At 32.8% G+C, this 16,341-nt stretch overlaps 1 protein-coding gene across 4 annotated transcripts in view; it reads right to left on the reverse strand.

Moving 5' to 3' along the window:
• Nucleotides 1-16,341, reverse strand: part of LOC117106654 (vasodilator-stimulated phosphoprotein-like) — a 59,071-nt gene that overhangs the window by 19,691 nt on the left and 23,039 nt on the right. For all 4 annotated transcript variants that reach the window (XM_033248047.1, XM_033248048.1, XM_033248049.1 and 1 more), the window contains exons 2-4: nucleotides 11,062-11,230; nucleotides 9,278-9,449; nucleotides 1,993-2,089 (exon numbers count right to left, since the gene is read on the reverse strand). In XM_033248047.1, the coding sequence (XP_033103938.1) occupies nucleotides 1,993-2,089; nucleotides 9,278-9,449; nucleotides 11,062-11,230 (438 nt within the window). The remainder of the gene's footprint in view (nucleotides 1-1,992; nucleotides 2,090-9,277; nucleotides 9,450-11,061; nucleotides 11,231-16,341) is intronic.

Genomic DNA, 16,341 nt, shown 5'->3' on the forward strand with positions numbered 1-16,341 from the left:
ATTAAATAATACTGCACTTTGTATTTTTATCATTATATATCAATTAAAGATATATCCTCCCCTGAAAAGAATAAAAAAAATCATAAAAAATGATTTTTAAATCTACAAAATTATGGTTAAACATTTTTTAAATACACTAACTGTTACTTCAAAATTAGCAAGTTAATTTCCAAAATGTCATTTTATGATTTTTGGGGTATTTTGCATGGGACAATATTTTAATCAATCCTTATGCTCAGTTTTATAGCAGCCGATAAAATTGACCTCAAATTTATGCAAATATTAGACCGACTATTACCAAACCTTATAGTATCAACTTCTTTCTATCAAAATATTGGAAGCAAGGTACGGCAGGCTTTATGTGTGTCTTCGACAAGATGGAAAAACATTGGTATAATTTGCAATCCCATTCTACTTCATGCTAGCCGGAAGGCGAGCTATTATTATTATTTATATTTTTTACGGGGAATCCCCTAGAAAATGTAACTACAAACTATTTGTGAGGTATGGAGTAATTGCCTGTATTTCTTTTTCTAAAATCCTGAATTGGTAACTGGTCTAATATCGAGTACTGTTACTAGTTCTTAACTTGTAAACACTGTTGGCTATGAATTCCATAGTTAAGCTTGGTTTGCATAGAACCATCCTGACAACTGTCAGCGACTGCTGCCGAAAGGGTGAGCGATTCTATGGAAACGGAGCTTTACATAGGTGATGAAATACAAGCACACCATTAAGTTCAATGTACAAAATAGAATTATATATTGAGTCTATAGGGATTTAAGACAATCTGGTTTCAAAATAAAATTCTGTAATTTACGGACCTAAATCCAAGTACATTATTTTTAAAGTTCTATTTAATTGTCCTAAATTTATCAATAAAAAGTCAAAAGCCTTAATAAACATGCAAATATCAGCCAGCCAATTAGCCACATGGCGTTGTTTTTTATACAAATTATTAGTACAATGCTCCTGTGATATCGAATGATGATGTTGAATGATAATGATGACGAGGTGGTAAGGCGAGACTTTTTTAATACCTTGTTTTGTGAACTTATTTTTTAAAGATCGTCAGCAGGCATAAAAAAAATTAAAATAATATTTGTTTTCTTATTTAGCAAATAGTTTTGCCGAAAACATCCAGACAGAGGAGAAAATAAAATAAAATTTTATTGGTGAATGTAAACAGTGTAATGGGATGGTTAAATGCTTTAAATTTATATCATTAGGAAGAAATATATACATATTTTATCTTTGGTGATTTCAAGGAAGCAGCGGCCATAATAACAATTTGTAAAAAAATAATTTTTCTCTGAAATTTCCATTTTTTCATGGTGGCGGGTAAGCTAATTGGTCAAAAATAAAATGTTATTTTTATTTGAAATCATCATTATTGGCGGGCGGCAGGTTCACTGAAAAAGGTATAATAAAGTCTTGCCGAACTTGATGACATTGATGTCAGATGATAACAATGGTGTCACAAATAAGCAAATATCAAAAGTTGGCCTTGCAAATCCGAATCATGTCTGATGGTGCATGCCCAACTAGGCCTTTGTTGTGTGCTAACTACGCCTAGAGTCAAGAATGCAAGTAGATATGTTCAGCGTATTCTGCAATTTCCACATCAGGCCTGAGCAACCCATAAATTATTCTGTTCTAGATTATTCCTTTTATCATTTAGCAGAGTAATTAAATGTAAAATTTCCTTCAATAAAATCATAATTTAACTGAGGATATTAAAGAAAAGTTTCACTAGAGTTAAAGGATGACACATGCTCAGTGTAAAAGTAGGCAGAGCTTAGCATGAAATTCTGTTGTCTACAGCCCCATGTCCTATTGTTTGAAGTCCCTACTGATGATGACACTGGATAATAATGAAGATAGTGTTGGATGATCATGATATAAGGATGTTGACATTGAATGATGAGCCTGAAGTTGAATAAAAGTAGTGATGAAACTGATACTGAAACTGCTGATGGTTATGAAGCCTACCTTGGTTCATTTGTGTTATTGGCCACTGGTCCATTGTGACGTTGAGTTGGGGGATGACTAGGTGGAGGAGCTGGTGGGTGAGCAGGTGGTGGACGAGCTAAAACAAAAACGGAAACCAAAAGTGTATCAATATTTGAATATAGTTGTGATATTTTATCTAAAACACAAAAGAAAACCAAATCATACTTTAATTCAATCTACATATGAACATAGCATATGAGCTTGTTAATATAAAATATGTAGTAATTCAAAGAGGCAATATTATCTAAATTTTATATAAACATAACACAGTGGAAAGGGTCTCCACCATGAAAAACTTTACATAAAAAAGGGACATGCACAATACAGATATTGAAGATGAGAAAAAAAATGAACATTTGGAAAATAATTAAAGAAAATTAGAAAAAAAGACAACAGATATCTATAAAAAAGAAAAATCACTTTTGAGTATTTTGATCATGTGCTCTACAAAATATCTACACTTATTTTAATTTAAGGGTCTTATATCAATAATATTGTATAATTCCAACTATGGACCAACTGGTTTTTCTATACAGGATGTATGGAGCCAAAAAAAAATATGCAAATACAAAAAATCATAAACAATTCAAAAGAGAAATGAAATAAAATAGTCAGAAAGGAATTCTCGTACCATTTGGAATTTTGAATTCCAAACACAAGAAAACAAATTACATTGCCATAGCTACAAAGTATTTCAAGCTAACTTCCTCTGGGGTACCCAATTACACCTGCAGACCTTTGCAACAGGTTTCATTGATTTACCCTTTAATATTGCAATGGAATTTCAAAATTCATGAATATAATAAAACCACTAAATAAAAAAAAATAAAACAAAAAGATTTTTAAAACATCATACATACCAAAATTAATTAAAAATTGTAAGCTTTTAGAGTTTTGATCTGAAACAGATAAGGCTCCATAAAAGAAATTATTAGTTTATCACCCTATCAAAGAATAAAAACAGATGAGGTAGGGAGGTTTTTTTTTTTACTAACCCTGTCCCCATTTTACCGATTTTTACAAGTAAATCAATGGTTAGGGACACATATATAAATATTAATAAGTCATTAAATGGAATAAAATTTATATTTAAAAAATATGTTTTTGTTGGACATACCAGTAAAACATATTTGCAAGAAATCCTGAGCTTTTCAAGTGAAAAAAGATGGAAAAATGACCGTTTGAAATAGAAATATATGTTGATTGAAAAAAAAAATATAAAAAAAATCAGAATTTCTCCAAAAGTGATGAGGTAGGGGGTGATAATTTTTTTTATGGGCCTAACTAAAAACTATAGGGCTGATATGAGAAGAGGTAGATTTTGGAGAATAGGTCTCCTTTATCAATTAACTGGGCCCCGTGTAGGGCACATGGTAGGGGCCCATGCAGAGCTCTGGGACTACAAGATTTAGATTTCACTCACATCATCTCCATCTCAAATTAATGAATTATTTTTTCCATTAGTACTATGGCGACTTCCAAGTTAAAATTACGGTACCTATCCTTTGTCTGTGGTTTGTGTTTATGCTATAAAATGGAAATAAAATTAATGTTATTTCTTGTGTTTGAATGCAATTGTTAAGTACCACTATAACAAAAAGATGCGCTCTCATGAAAGAATTACAGTTTCTATTTTCGTAATACTCGGCTTTGACTAAAAATCAAAGAGATTTTTCATGGTTCTGAATAAAATATCATGTAGTGAATAATATTACAGATGAACTTGCTTTGCTTTGTGCAATTTATTAGCTTTCAATTTAAAATCTGAAAGACAACATATATTCTCACTGAAAATTAACAGACGCAGAAGTTATGATCAGAAACAGAGACATGTTTACAAAATTAAAAGAAAATGAATAGAAAGCAAATAAACAGATTGGTTGTAATAATATACAAGCGGTAAGAATAGATGCCATAGGCCATATATGGGCATTAGTAGTATGGCTATAAATACTCTACCACACTCTACATAAATAAACCACAGGTTCCTAGAATAATGTGGTCAAGATGAAATGCAATACTACTTGAACAAAAAATAGCAAATCACATGGTAAATATACAATAAAATGATCACCAAAACAAATCTTGTATTTTTACCCATTAAGAATTATATTCTAATTCATTACATATGATCAAATCGATATACTCTAAAACAAATGTTGTATACATGTATTGTTAAATATTGATATTATTGAATATTGAAAATTAACTATCATATTCATCATCATTTTTTTAAAAATTAATATTGACTACTTCAAAACAGTCAACACGACATGGCCAGACATTCATGGCTCTAATTTATTTATAATATATAATTCTATTTCTGATATGCCAGAGGGCTGAAACGTGTGGATATATAGAAACTCATACTTAATTTATAATTTATTCTGTTATGATCAACACCATATGGATAGACAATCAGAGACCTAATATATAATTTATTTTGATATATAAATTCTATTTCTGATATGCCACAAGGCTTTAAGTGAATATGTAGACACACACAGACCTAATTTATAATTTACTCAAGTTACTTTAAAGTCACTTTCATTTGCACATAATTTTCCTATCCCCGATCAAGTACTAATTTGATATAATGCATCTGATTTTTTGCGTCTTGTGTGCAAAAAGCTGGGGTTTTTACATCACGATGAATATTTTGTTGCAAGTCAAGCTCTGAATGCACACAGCAGACAAATCTCGCTTAACATGCGAATTTGTTAGACTACACATGTTTGTGGGACATGTGCGTACTCCAGGCCCTATTCTGATTTGACTGTGGCAACAATATCAAAGGAGGCTTGCTTGGCGGAAAGGTCCATCGTTAGGTCGTAGTGCATGCTATTGGATGCGAATAAATAAATTAGCATTGTATATACAAGGCCAAGTAACAAAAAATCCTTGTTTCTCATCCTGGGTTTTTCAAAAAATTGGTGAGGGAGGCACTTATTATTTGATACTTGTTATTTTTCACCGTTTCGTCAAAATATGCCAAAGAATGTTCTGCGTAGCAAAATGTGTTATAGAGAATTTGTCAATAGTTCTGTCATTGCTTCTCTTGCTGTTATCATGGTCTTTGTGTTGCATTTGTAAACTATAAAATGTGTCAGCAATTGAAATTTTGCATTTTTGATGTAAAAAACCCCCAAATTTTAAAAATAACAAGAAACAAAAATTGATGCGGCCCAAAATATGGTAAGGGAGGGGACGGAAAACAAGGAATTTTTATTATTTAACCCAATATATAATCTATTTTTTAAATATCTGTTACACAACCAGTTAATCATTACACTTATAATACATCCTGTCAGTGAATGTCTACTAATATCTAATGTGAAAGTTAGAAATATAAACTCTATTTATATAAAAAAAATTGACAATTTGAAAAATATTCTAGTAACTCATCGTACATAAAAATATTTGTTGTTTATTTCACAAGGCTATTAGGTGTGAACTCTTTCATATTTAATGTTAAAAAGGTAATGTACCTTTGAAATAGAATTTATATACAGTATTTTATCACAATTCTTGTTTTGTGAGCAGTTAATATAAAAATTATTATTACTATGTAGTAGGACTATGAGGGGCTTTGTGATAAATATTTTCGCTCTTAGGCAATACTGCCACATAATATAGTCCTACAAATCTAATGCTAGTCTTCCTGTATATTATCTGAGTGAATATTTCAATGATTGTCTGCTTTTATCTGTGTAATTTCAAGTTGTTCCTTCGGTCAAATAAATGATATGATACACTTACCTAATGATATACAGTAAGCAGTCCTTCGCATCTTTGATCCAACAGGGAAGAATTGGATCGAATGTGAATTACGATACAATATTGTTAAATGTCAGCTTGTCATAGCATTTATCCTATCAACTCTAACTACTCTACCGACCTAAATTCCTTCAGCTTGCTTATGAAAAGAATTCTCAGGATATATTTGTGACATTACATCACTACCATCACCGCAACTAGGGTCAAACTCATGAGGTCACAGAGATGAGTGACCTGTCTTGTGAAGAGAACGGTCCCCATCACTTATTAAGATATTGAAGAAATGTTTGTTGGAAGTTTGCTGGAATGTAATTGGTTGAGAGAAAGCAATGTGGGCCGGACAAAGATGCTGAGTACACACATCATCGCCATGATAACAGAGGTAACTTCATACCCTTGACACAGCTGGCCTCCTCTGTACCAGACTTTTTTTCCCTTATGAATAGCTATAAGATATCACTATTACAAAATTACTTTTCTTAAATTTGATATCGCATATATCCCTTTCTAAATTTTGTCTTGTCTTTAACAATGAGGGGGTATTATAGAGTGTAATGATAACTGACGCTGTCCCACACACACATAGGCAATAAGTTACTGCCAATCAAATTCAAATTTCCAAAGAAGCCCACTGGCCCTGTTCATGTTCTAATCTTGTTTGGGGCAAATATTTTGCATTCTCAAAGATTCTGCTATAACATTGAAAAACTATGTATTTATATTGCATTACTACAAGAGGGTTTACTGTATTTTGTATTTCCTAGTTGGCCATTATTTAAAGCATGACCTCTTTTACAATTACCAAAATATATACCGGAGTAGACCTGATCTAGGTCCCAGTTTCTACTTTGAGTCTGTGAAAGGGTGTCATCATTGACAGTTGTTGGTCGCAAGTTTCAAGTTCGAGCTTAAGATCAGCCTGTGACATTTACAAAAAAAAAATGCCTGGACAATATAATGGTTCAGTGAAGAATTTTGTTGTCTGCAATTTGGATTGGTGACAGTATACTGCCTCTATGGTGTTCTTTCTGGTTTATTATTTAGAGTTGACATATCACAAATCTAGTTTTCTTATTAACATCACAATAAAAAAAAAAGTGTGAAGTGAAATCTACTGCTGCTGTATGAGTGATAAAATATTGTAATGGTGAATTTTGTACAGAATGCAAATCCTGACAAGTGTGTTGAAAATTTGAATACAGTAACATATCCCAATTGCTATCCTCCAAATTACAAACTCTCGATTTGCAGCGATAATGACATTATGAACCAGTCAAGTACCCTCACTACTGAGATGCTATGAAATCTCTGAATTACGATTTCCTCTATTATGATCTCCATTCAGACGGAAGGGTACGTAAATTGGAGATGTTACTGTACCAATATTTTGGGTTCAGCAAAAAAACATGACCTGCAAATTTCAGATTTTATTTCTGGATACCGAAACTTACTCTTTATCGAATGAAGAAATTTCAAGTGAATTTTAATTCAAGGATTACATGTTTTATTACATTGTTTTACACCCTGTTTTATTTTGTTGAACTTTAGTATAAGGACAGACATACTAATCTCCTCAATAAGACAAACTACCAACAGATACTTTTGATGCAGAAAATATGAATTTTGCAAAAATATAGAAATACTGTCCTAACTTCAAAAAACAGTTAAAAACAAACTCAAGTTTGAAGCTGTGTCCATACATCAACGGAGGGAGCAGCTTAGCTCAGTCGGCTCATCTGGTGGTAGCCATTGTGTGTACGTTAACCGTGGAGATCTCTAGGTCTCCGGTTCAATTCCCATCGCTGCCTCTCCTTGTGTTTCAGCTGAAGGGCTGAAATACAAGTTAAAATAGCGCACCGTCTTTCGGATGAGACTTTTAAGCCGTTGGTCCCGTGTCCATTAATGGCCCATGTTCACATTAAAGAACTCAGTACACTCTTCGGAAAAGAGTAGGGGATTGTCTCCCGGTGTACTTCCCAATCACCACCAGAAGGACCCCACTGGAAATAAGTCTTCTTCTAGATTTTTGTGGGTTATCCTTGGTGTTTACACCAAATAAATCTAATCCAATCCAATCAAATTTTATGTCACAAGTAAAGGTGAAATGCCCATATATGGTTGTAATAAGACGTCATCATGCCCATATATGGGCATATCACACAAATTTGTCACATAAATTTTGTGACAGTGTGAAAAGAGCTTAAGGTTAAAAAAAATTGATGATCCCTACAAGTGTTCAAAGCATAGTGTGATAATACTAAACAAGCATTGTTTAGCATATTTTATTCTTTAAAGAATTATTCAGTTACTTCACAGCAGTAGTTTTGCTCACATATTCAACATCACTAGTGTATTTCTGTATTACCTTTAAGGTATGTATAGTACAGATGAACCTATACATGCTTCATTTTATGGCTATGGGCTTTATTAAGTGATGTCATTGGAAAATTTTGTCAATGTGCAAAAATTAACTTCAAGGATTTAAATTAATCCTCAAGGTACAAATTTTCGAAATATTATCCAACACATCTTGACATTATTGTAAATTATCTTATGGTGTGTAAATGATTTTGTTTTCTAAAGTTTCTGTCCTTTTTACAGTATTTTATTCATCTGCAGTATTTTAATGTGTATTGAAAAAGCAAGTTTCACAATATTTATATTATTAAATAAATAAATAATATGCCTGTATATGAGTTTTATGCTAAAATTATATACTGAAAATATATGTAGTGATATACTCTATAGTATTAATAAAAATCTATATTTTTGTGGGCTTAAATATCGTACAGTAGTATATTATTCTGTTTAATAAGAACAAAAAAAAGAGGTATTACGATTTGACCTTAAATTGACCTCAAATTCTGAGTTATGACCATGTGCTATTGCGACGATATACATCAGTAACAAGAAAGAAAAATTTGATGTTTATGCGTTGATGTTATAGTTTGAACTTTGGCAAAAAGTGCCAACTGACACCACAGGACTGAGCTAGTGGTGGATTTGGGAGGGTGTCATCTTATCTGCTGGGGATGTGGGAGTGTAAGGCCCTAGCAAGATTCTGGGACGAAACCCTTGAAACCTCTGTGCTTAGAGCAAAATAATTTAATTGGATAATGCATTGCAAATACAGCATGCATGCATAATGTTGAATATAAATGTAGGTCTTACTGAAGCATTTAATAAGGTTCTCTTTTAATCTTTATTAGTTGGTAATAAAACTTCAACCCTTTTGTATTAAAGTCTGCAAATCATCAGTGAAAACTTACTCTGATAAATACGATTAAAAGTAAAATTAAACTTATTTGATAACTTGTAAATGAGAGCTTTTTTCTATATTTCATAAAAAATGCTATACAAAGATTATGAATTCAAATTTGAAAATAATGAAACTGATAATCTGTTCTTAGACAAACCTTATTTTGTTAGCTCTTTAATTACAATAAGAGAAATTACTAAACAAGAGAGGGCAGAATAAGTCATTTACCTGGTGCGTTCAGCATATCTAAAGACGTTTTCATGGCTTTAGCAAAACTGTCAGCATCCTCAGGACTTTGGAAATTGAGGCCATATACCTGCCGACTGTCTCGCCATTGATGGAAGATAGGTGTGGCTTGGTTGTACTTCAGGCCTTTAACGATTGCACAGTTAATAACAACCTGTAGAATTATGCAGAAAATTAATAAAATGAAAGATTTTATAAAAAGCAACAACTATAACAATTACTGTACAACACATTGACAAGGTCCCTATGACTTCATGGATAAACACAATACAAATGTGGAAAAAATAAAATAAATGTGCTTTAAATGTTCCAGATGTCTCGCACTCTAGGTCTCTAATGCGCTTTCAAAAAATGTCCAATGGAAGTTGAATAAAGAAAGGAACAAATGGGAGACAAAGAAAAAAGAAACAACAGATACTATCAACAAGAAAAAAAAATTGATGGATGAGAAAAAAATTAGTTTAAAAAAAATTAATAGATGGACATTCTCATGTAATGATGGGAAGGGAGTTCTAGAGTTTTGGAGCAGTGAACTTAACAGAAGAGGTATAGTTTTTACCTGTTTATTTTCTATTATATTATTTTATTATTTTTTTTATTTATTACATTTATTCAGGAACAATGCTTGTAATGCTAATTCAATTTAAATGTTGTTTACAAATGAAAATAAAATCATTACTGAATACTGAATGTTCACAGCTTGAAATGCATCCTGAGTTGGTATAAATATGCTTTATTTTTTTTTTTAGACCATTTACTGTACATTCTCAAGAACACGATTATTGAAGGTTTTTTTGTAGTCACCTTCCTCAACCACCTCCTTCCATTTAAACAAATTGTGCTTAATAAAACATTTATTTACTTAATAATTACCAATGAACAAGGATGTACATCACCTAAAATAAACTTTATCAACTTTGAACACGGAAATTCACAAAATTATTATTATGCTGTTGACATACTTCTGTAAAAATTTCCTTCTGCTTCTGTAGTTTCCTCCTATTTGGGAAATTATTAAATACTTAGAACATAAAAACTTGGCGCAAAGACTTTAAAAGAATCAGGCTGCAAATACATTAAAATCAATACATAAGGCTGGACACTCACTGTGCCTGACGCGACGTCTATGGAGAAGTGGTTGGCGCATCGGTTGTGGTTTGGACTCCCAACCTCGAGGTTGGTGGTTCAAAACTCTCGCTGTGCAAGTCGCTTGTGTCCTTGGGCAAGGCAAGGCACTTTATCTACGGTTGTCTCTCTCCACCCAGGAGTACAAGTGGGTACCTGGTAGGTTCAAACACAGCCTGCGCTGAATACAGCTGGAACATTATGGAATTCCCCTATGGGGCTTGAGTGTGTGTTCCATTGATCTGGGGGTAATAATGTTCAAGCGCTTCGAGGTTGCGTCAACGGGAGGCGCTATATAAATCCAGAATTATTATTATTATACTATGGAGAACGCAATGCCACGACATGCGCACAATGGATTGTTATTAATGAAATCCATTCAAACTGCCACAGACAAAGGGTTGGATTTGTCGTATGACTGCAGTACCACACAGTGAATGCCCGGCTTATGAGAATATTAAAAAAAAAAAAAAGTCGGCTTATGAGAATATTAAAAAAAAAAGTCCTCCTTCATACATTTACATTTAACAGTCAGGCATTACTAATCATATGATAGAAATAAACTGATGTCAATAATCTTGAAGCTAAGCATATATTTTTTTCAACGCTTCCTACCCTTCAAGTTGAACAAATATACTTACTGAAGAATCAGAGATGAGCCTGCCAACCACTCGGAAAGAATGGTTCATCTGGTGGTGATAGATGAGGACCCTAGCCATCCCTTGCACCCCTCCAGACGGCTGCCATTTCTTATTTGCGTCATCGTACACCATCACTGATGCATGGCACTGACATATTGATTTCTCTGCACTGAAAGAATAAATTTATAAAAAAATTAAACGGCTAATCAATTCACATTAAAATATCATCCAGTGTTTTACCTTTAGTACTGTCAACCTTGCATTATTAGTTGACTGCGCGCAAGTCAAAAAAAATTTCAACTTTGTTTTGACGGCACTTCAAACTGGGAACTAACCTTAAATCTATCATCATAAAGTAACATGGAACTGGTGCTTTAGTAGTTAAGTGGAATTGATTAGCTTGGTGCCTTTCAAGCACAGGGACCTGGGTTCAATTCCTGTCAATGTTCTAGGGATTTTTGTTTTAAGACCACACAACTACGGTACATCCTCTAATAGCCGATTCACACGTACAAAAATCTACCAAATTGTAACAAATTCTTACATTTGCCCAAGCGTGTGAATGCACATCCTTGTAAAACAAATGTAACATCCGTGTAATAGTTCGGTAATCTTTACCGACATCAGTGAGGTCTGTAAAGATTACCGAGATGTTACATGATGATGACTGCGCATGCCCAGGAATTTTAATCGAATCGACATGGCCTAGCCAGCTGTGTAGCGCGAATTATTTCAAAACAAACCAAGCCTAATTTCTAGCCGGCCTAGGATAATTGCTTATTATATGTACTGTAACGTTCAGAATGGATGGAGGAATTCTTATTATCCATGGTTATTGATGAAAAGAGGAGAAGAAAATCAAACAACAAACATCGTGATTCTAGTGTCGTTAGGATAATCAAACGACGTCAAATTTCGCCGACAACTTTTTACTATGCTGATGAATTTGATTTCTTTGAACATTTGCCTCAACGGCAAGTAAAGTAGCCAGCCTAGGCCTAGCTTGTTCGATTCTCGGCCAATCTTAATATAATAAATATATACTGCCTAAAACCCTCCTTTTTTAGACTCCCGTAAACTTAGGATATACTGTATATAACGCCTATTTGAATGTGTCTCTCCTGACCTAGGCTAGGCTAGACTGCGTGTGTGCTACTTATGGACTCGTTGCTCACAAGAGGAGTCAACCAAGCATTTCTAATGACTTCTTTACAAGGATTTTACATGGATGGAAATTGTACGTGTGAATACGACCAATCTCAGTAGGAATATCTCGGGAGATATCCCGGTAACAATTTGGTACATTTTGTTACATTTCATTCTAAGTGTGAATCGGGTATAAGCCTCATGTTGAGATTTAGTTTGTGTAAAGCATGTTTACTGAAAGGATTAACCTACAAGTAGGACAGTGATATATTTGCTATTGGCAATCCTTGGCACATGTGTACCTAAAGAAATAATAATTATAATAATAATTGGATGAAAATATTTTCATTATTGACTTAATATTTTTAGTAAATTTCTATGTAAAAGAGTAAAAAAAAAATGGTAAAAAATAAAATTTGTAAATGTTGTAAATGGAGAAATGAATGAATGATTTATGTAAGATGTGTCACTCATGAAACACTCATATTCATGCCCTGTGTCACTTGAAGTTGATTTATTTGGTGCCATGAATACATTATACATCCTATTTTAATACATCCCAGAACATAGAAATGCTGATGTTTTATACGTGTAGGCATACAGTACTCTAAATCATGTGGGGAAAAATATTCACAAAAGTCCCCATAATCACGGCAAAATCAGATATTGATATTGTTAACCGTACCATTCAGAATGCATAAAGCTTAAGAACTGGAAGAAGATAAATATAACGATACTGTGTGGTTAAATTTCCAAAGACAAAAGTTTATTATGTAAACATTGCCAAGAAAGAAGAACCTGGCTGTTTATCCCGAGCAAAAAACAAAACATTGGAAACTTTCTGAGTGTATGCTAAATACTGCATGCATCCCGGAAATTTTCTCAGAATGTATAAGCGATTAGACTGACAATACATGTGCACAATTTTACTATCTTGGATTGGATTTAATTTATTCGGTGTAAACACCGACGATAGCTCACAAAAGTCTAGAAGACTTACTTCCATTGGGGTAGTTCTGGTGGTGATTGGACAGTACACCGGAAGACAATCCCCTACTCTTTTCCGAAGAGTGTACTGCGTTCTTTAACGTGCACATGGGCCATGAATGCACACGGTGCGCTATTGTAACTTGTATTTCAGCCCTCCAGCAGCAACACAAGGAGCGGCAGCGATGGGAATTGAACCAGGGACCTAGAGTTCACCACGGTTATTACAGATCTTAAAATCTAATGTATTTCTACCAAGTGCGAACAGTGGTATGATTTGACCACGGTAGATTTACCATTCTTCTTGGTAAAAATCAATCCAATGTGAACAAGTCTTTGCACATGAAAATGTTTAAAACATCTAATCAAGCCAGTGGCAAAGGGTTCAGAACAACTACCTCGGGAACTTACAAAGTTATAATGTGCTCTATTGAAACGGCGTAGATTTAGGGCTGGGCCAGTTAAAAACAGTTAGGCCTAAAATACAAAATAAATTTATACGGCATGCTGACATAATACAGTACAGTAGAACCTCGATTTTATGTACAGTATGGTATGGGACCGGAGGGCGTACGAAAATCGGCGATTCGTAAAATCAAGGTTGGGTTAAATTTGTGGTGACCTTTGACCTAATATATGCGTAACACTCAATAAACTTATATTATGACTGAACGATGTTACTTAGACCTACAACTAGGCCTATAACGTACAACTGACATAGGCCTAAAGCCACAAGAGAGCTAATTTCCAGCCAGCTATGAATAAAATCTTTTAAGGGAAGGGCCTTAGACCACCCTATTCCATACTTATTCCTCCTGCAAGAATTTAAAAAAAAATGAATCCAACAGCCTGTGTACCCTTCCCACCTCTCTATTCCACCTCTCTATTCCACAACATAGATCTGCCTCTGCTGGTAACATTTTACTCTAAATTTTAATAACTTTAAATAATACTTCATTGATTGGCTGTTATACTACATTGGCCTGCAACTGCAAGCCTTGACCTAAATTGTGTGGACGATTCCTTTCCTCAAGACTGAATAACAAATGGAAAAAAATAAAACAAAAACAAAAAAAACAGCACTGTATCATAAAAAAACCAATACCAGATGCTTTTTCCAAGGTACCATGAAAAGCAACCTTTGTTATGCTAATAGAAAGTGTCATGAATACAAAGACCTTTATGACAAAGAAAAATTATTCATCAATTTTGCATTGCTTATTCTCATTTACAAAACTAATCTTAAAAATGTTTTCAAAATTAAATAACATATATTATTTAGGCATAGGTAATATTTCTCTCTCCTTCAGCAAATGTCCTTGAATGTTTAAAAATATCACAAAACAATAGAAACATTTAACATTTAAGTAACAGCGATTAAACAGAGAGATGAAATTGTAAGAAATATGAGCGAGGAAATTCGCTAACATATTGACAATAATTAAAATAGCAAAGTGGTGATACACTAATTAGATTTATGATACAGGACTTACCTAAATACCAGAGTGATGATAAACAAATTACCAGAGTGATGAAAAACTAAATAATAGAATGACTAATTAATAACTAAACAAAATGATGCTGATTAATAATACAGAGATTGATAATTACAGTATCTTTCTTAAACTGCAATGCTATAATTACCAAAGTAGTGATGATAACTAAATACATGAATTTAAAAGCATTAATAATACAATACAAATATTATTTTAATCTGTGGTGTTCTTCAAAACCTTTCTTGGGTAAAGGTTGGCAGGGCATATGTCAGTTATGAAAAACATATTTATCTATTTACTTTGAGTACATACGCCTTTGGAACGGCGGCACACACAAGAGTGGTGCATTCAGCTTAAATTACAAAAATATATAAATATTAACTAAAAAATGAAGCACACTTCTACACAATCATAGATAAAAATATGCAGATACACACAAAATAAACTGTACATACAAAATTAAGACTACAAATAAAATAACAAAATTATACCATTGAAAATTAAAGGTACAGAGTACTTTTTATACAGGCATACTCCTAAAAAAACATACAGTACAATATATTGTATGTATATTTTGTAAGGGGTCGCTTGTAAATATCAGCATTTTCACAAGTGCACAAACATAGTGAGGTAGTTCTTTGTTTAATTAAATCATTGTTTTTCTATAGATAGACAGGTACTGCTGCTACTATACCTACTGAATTCTTGACATTCCTATATGCCTATACACTAAGTAGGTCCAAGTTTACCTTATTTATTTAATTGTTATCATTAAAACATTTTAATGTGTATACAGCATTGAAGCAGGAAGGTATGGTCAATCACATTTAAAGTTGCCAAAAATACATTCATTATTAAATGCATCAGATATTCTGATGTTGGACAATACAAATAAAAAAAATTTTACAGTAGATATAAAAACTAATTCATTCAATGGTTTTGTTGTTTGTTTTCTAACTAAACTTTTTAGAATTTAGTTTCAATTCATCTTTTTGGCTACTGTAAAATAGTCAGAAACACTGATAAATGCAAAATGAGGAAATTAATACTACAGTACTAGGAAGCCATCCACACAAAGCTTCATAGAATCATAAGAAAAAAAAACCTTAAATTGTAAACAATCAATAAGTCTAAAGCCAGGAAATTGAAAACATTTGCAGAATTTAATTTTTCTTAGAAAACTAAGCAGAACAGCACTGATTCTTGTACACCATTAAGAAAATATTGTATAGTAAAAAAATCAAACAATGTTCTTATATGATCATGCTTTTACAAAGCTTTTATTGTGTTTTTAAAAAAATTATATTAAGAAAATATTTATCAATAGAATATAAAATTTACATAATTCTAATTTAACCTTGACTTAATTTTGATCTGCTCCTAATATACACTAACACACCTAATTTGTTTATGATAATGACGTTGATTATATGAATCCATAATTTAGAGAAAAATTGATTAAAATATTATGAGAAATCTTTTAATACTTTACCTGCATATTATGTTCAGCAGGATATATCGCTTGTCATTAAAAGCCTAACATTGTGTACTTTACAGATCAGAAGATGTATTACAAATATAAAACTCAGCCAAGCATAATAACCAAAATATCTTCTAAGCATGGGTGAAACTTCTGTTGGCGATATTGACA

Source organism: Anneissia japonica, unplaced genomic scaffold (assembly GCF_011630105.1).
Source record: "Anneissia japonica isolate Jap-2015-1 unplaced genomic scaffold, ASM1163010v1 scaffold288118_len230876_cov182, whole genome shotgun sequence".
Taxonomy (NCBI): Eukaryota; Metazoa; Echinodermata; class Crinoidea; order Comatulida; family Comatulidae; genus Anneissia; species Anneissia japonica.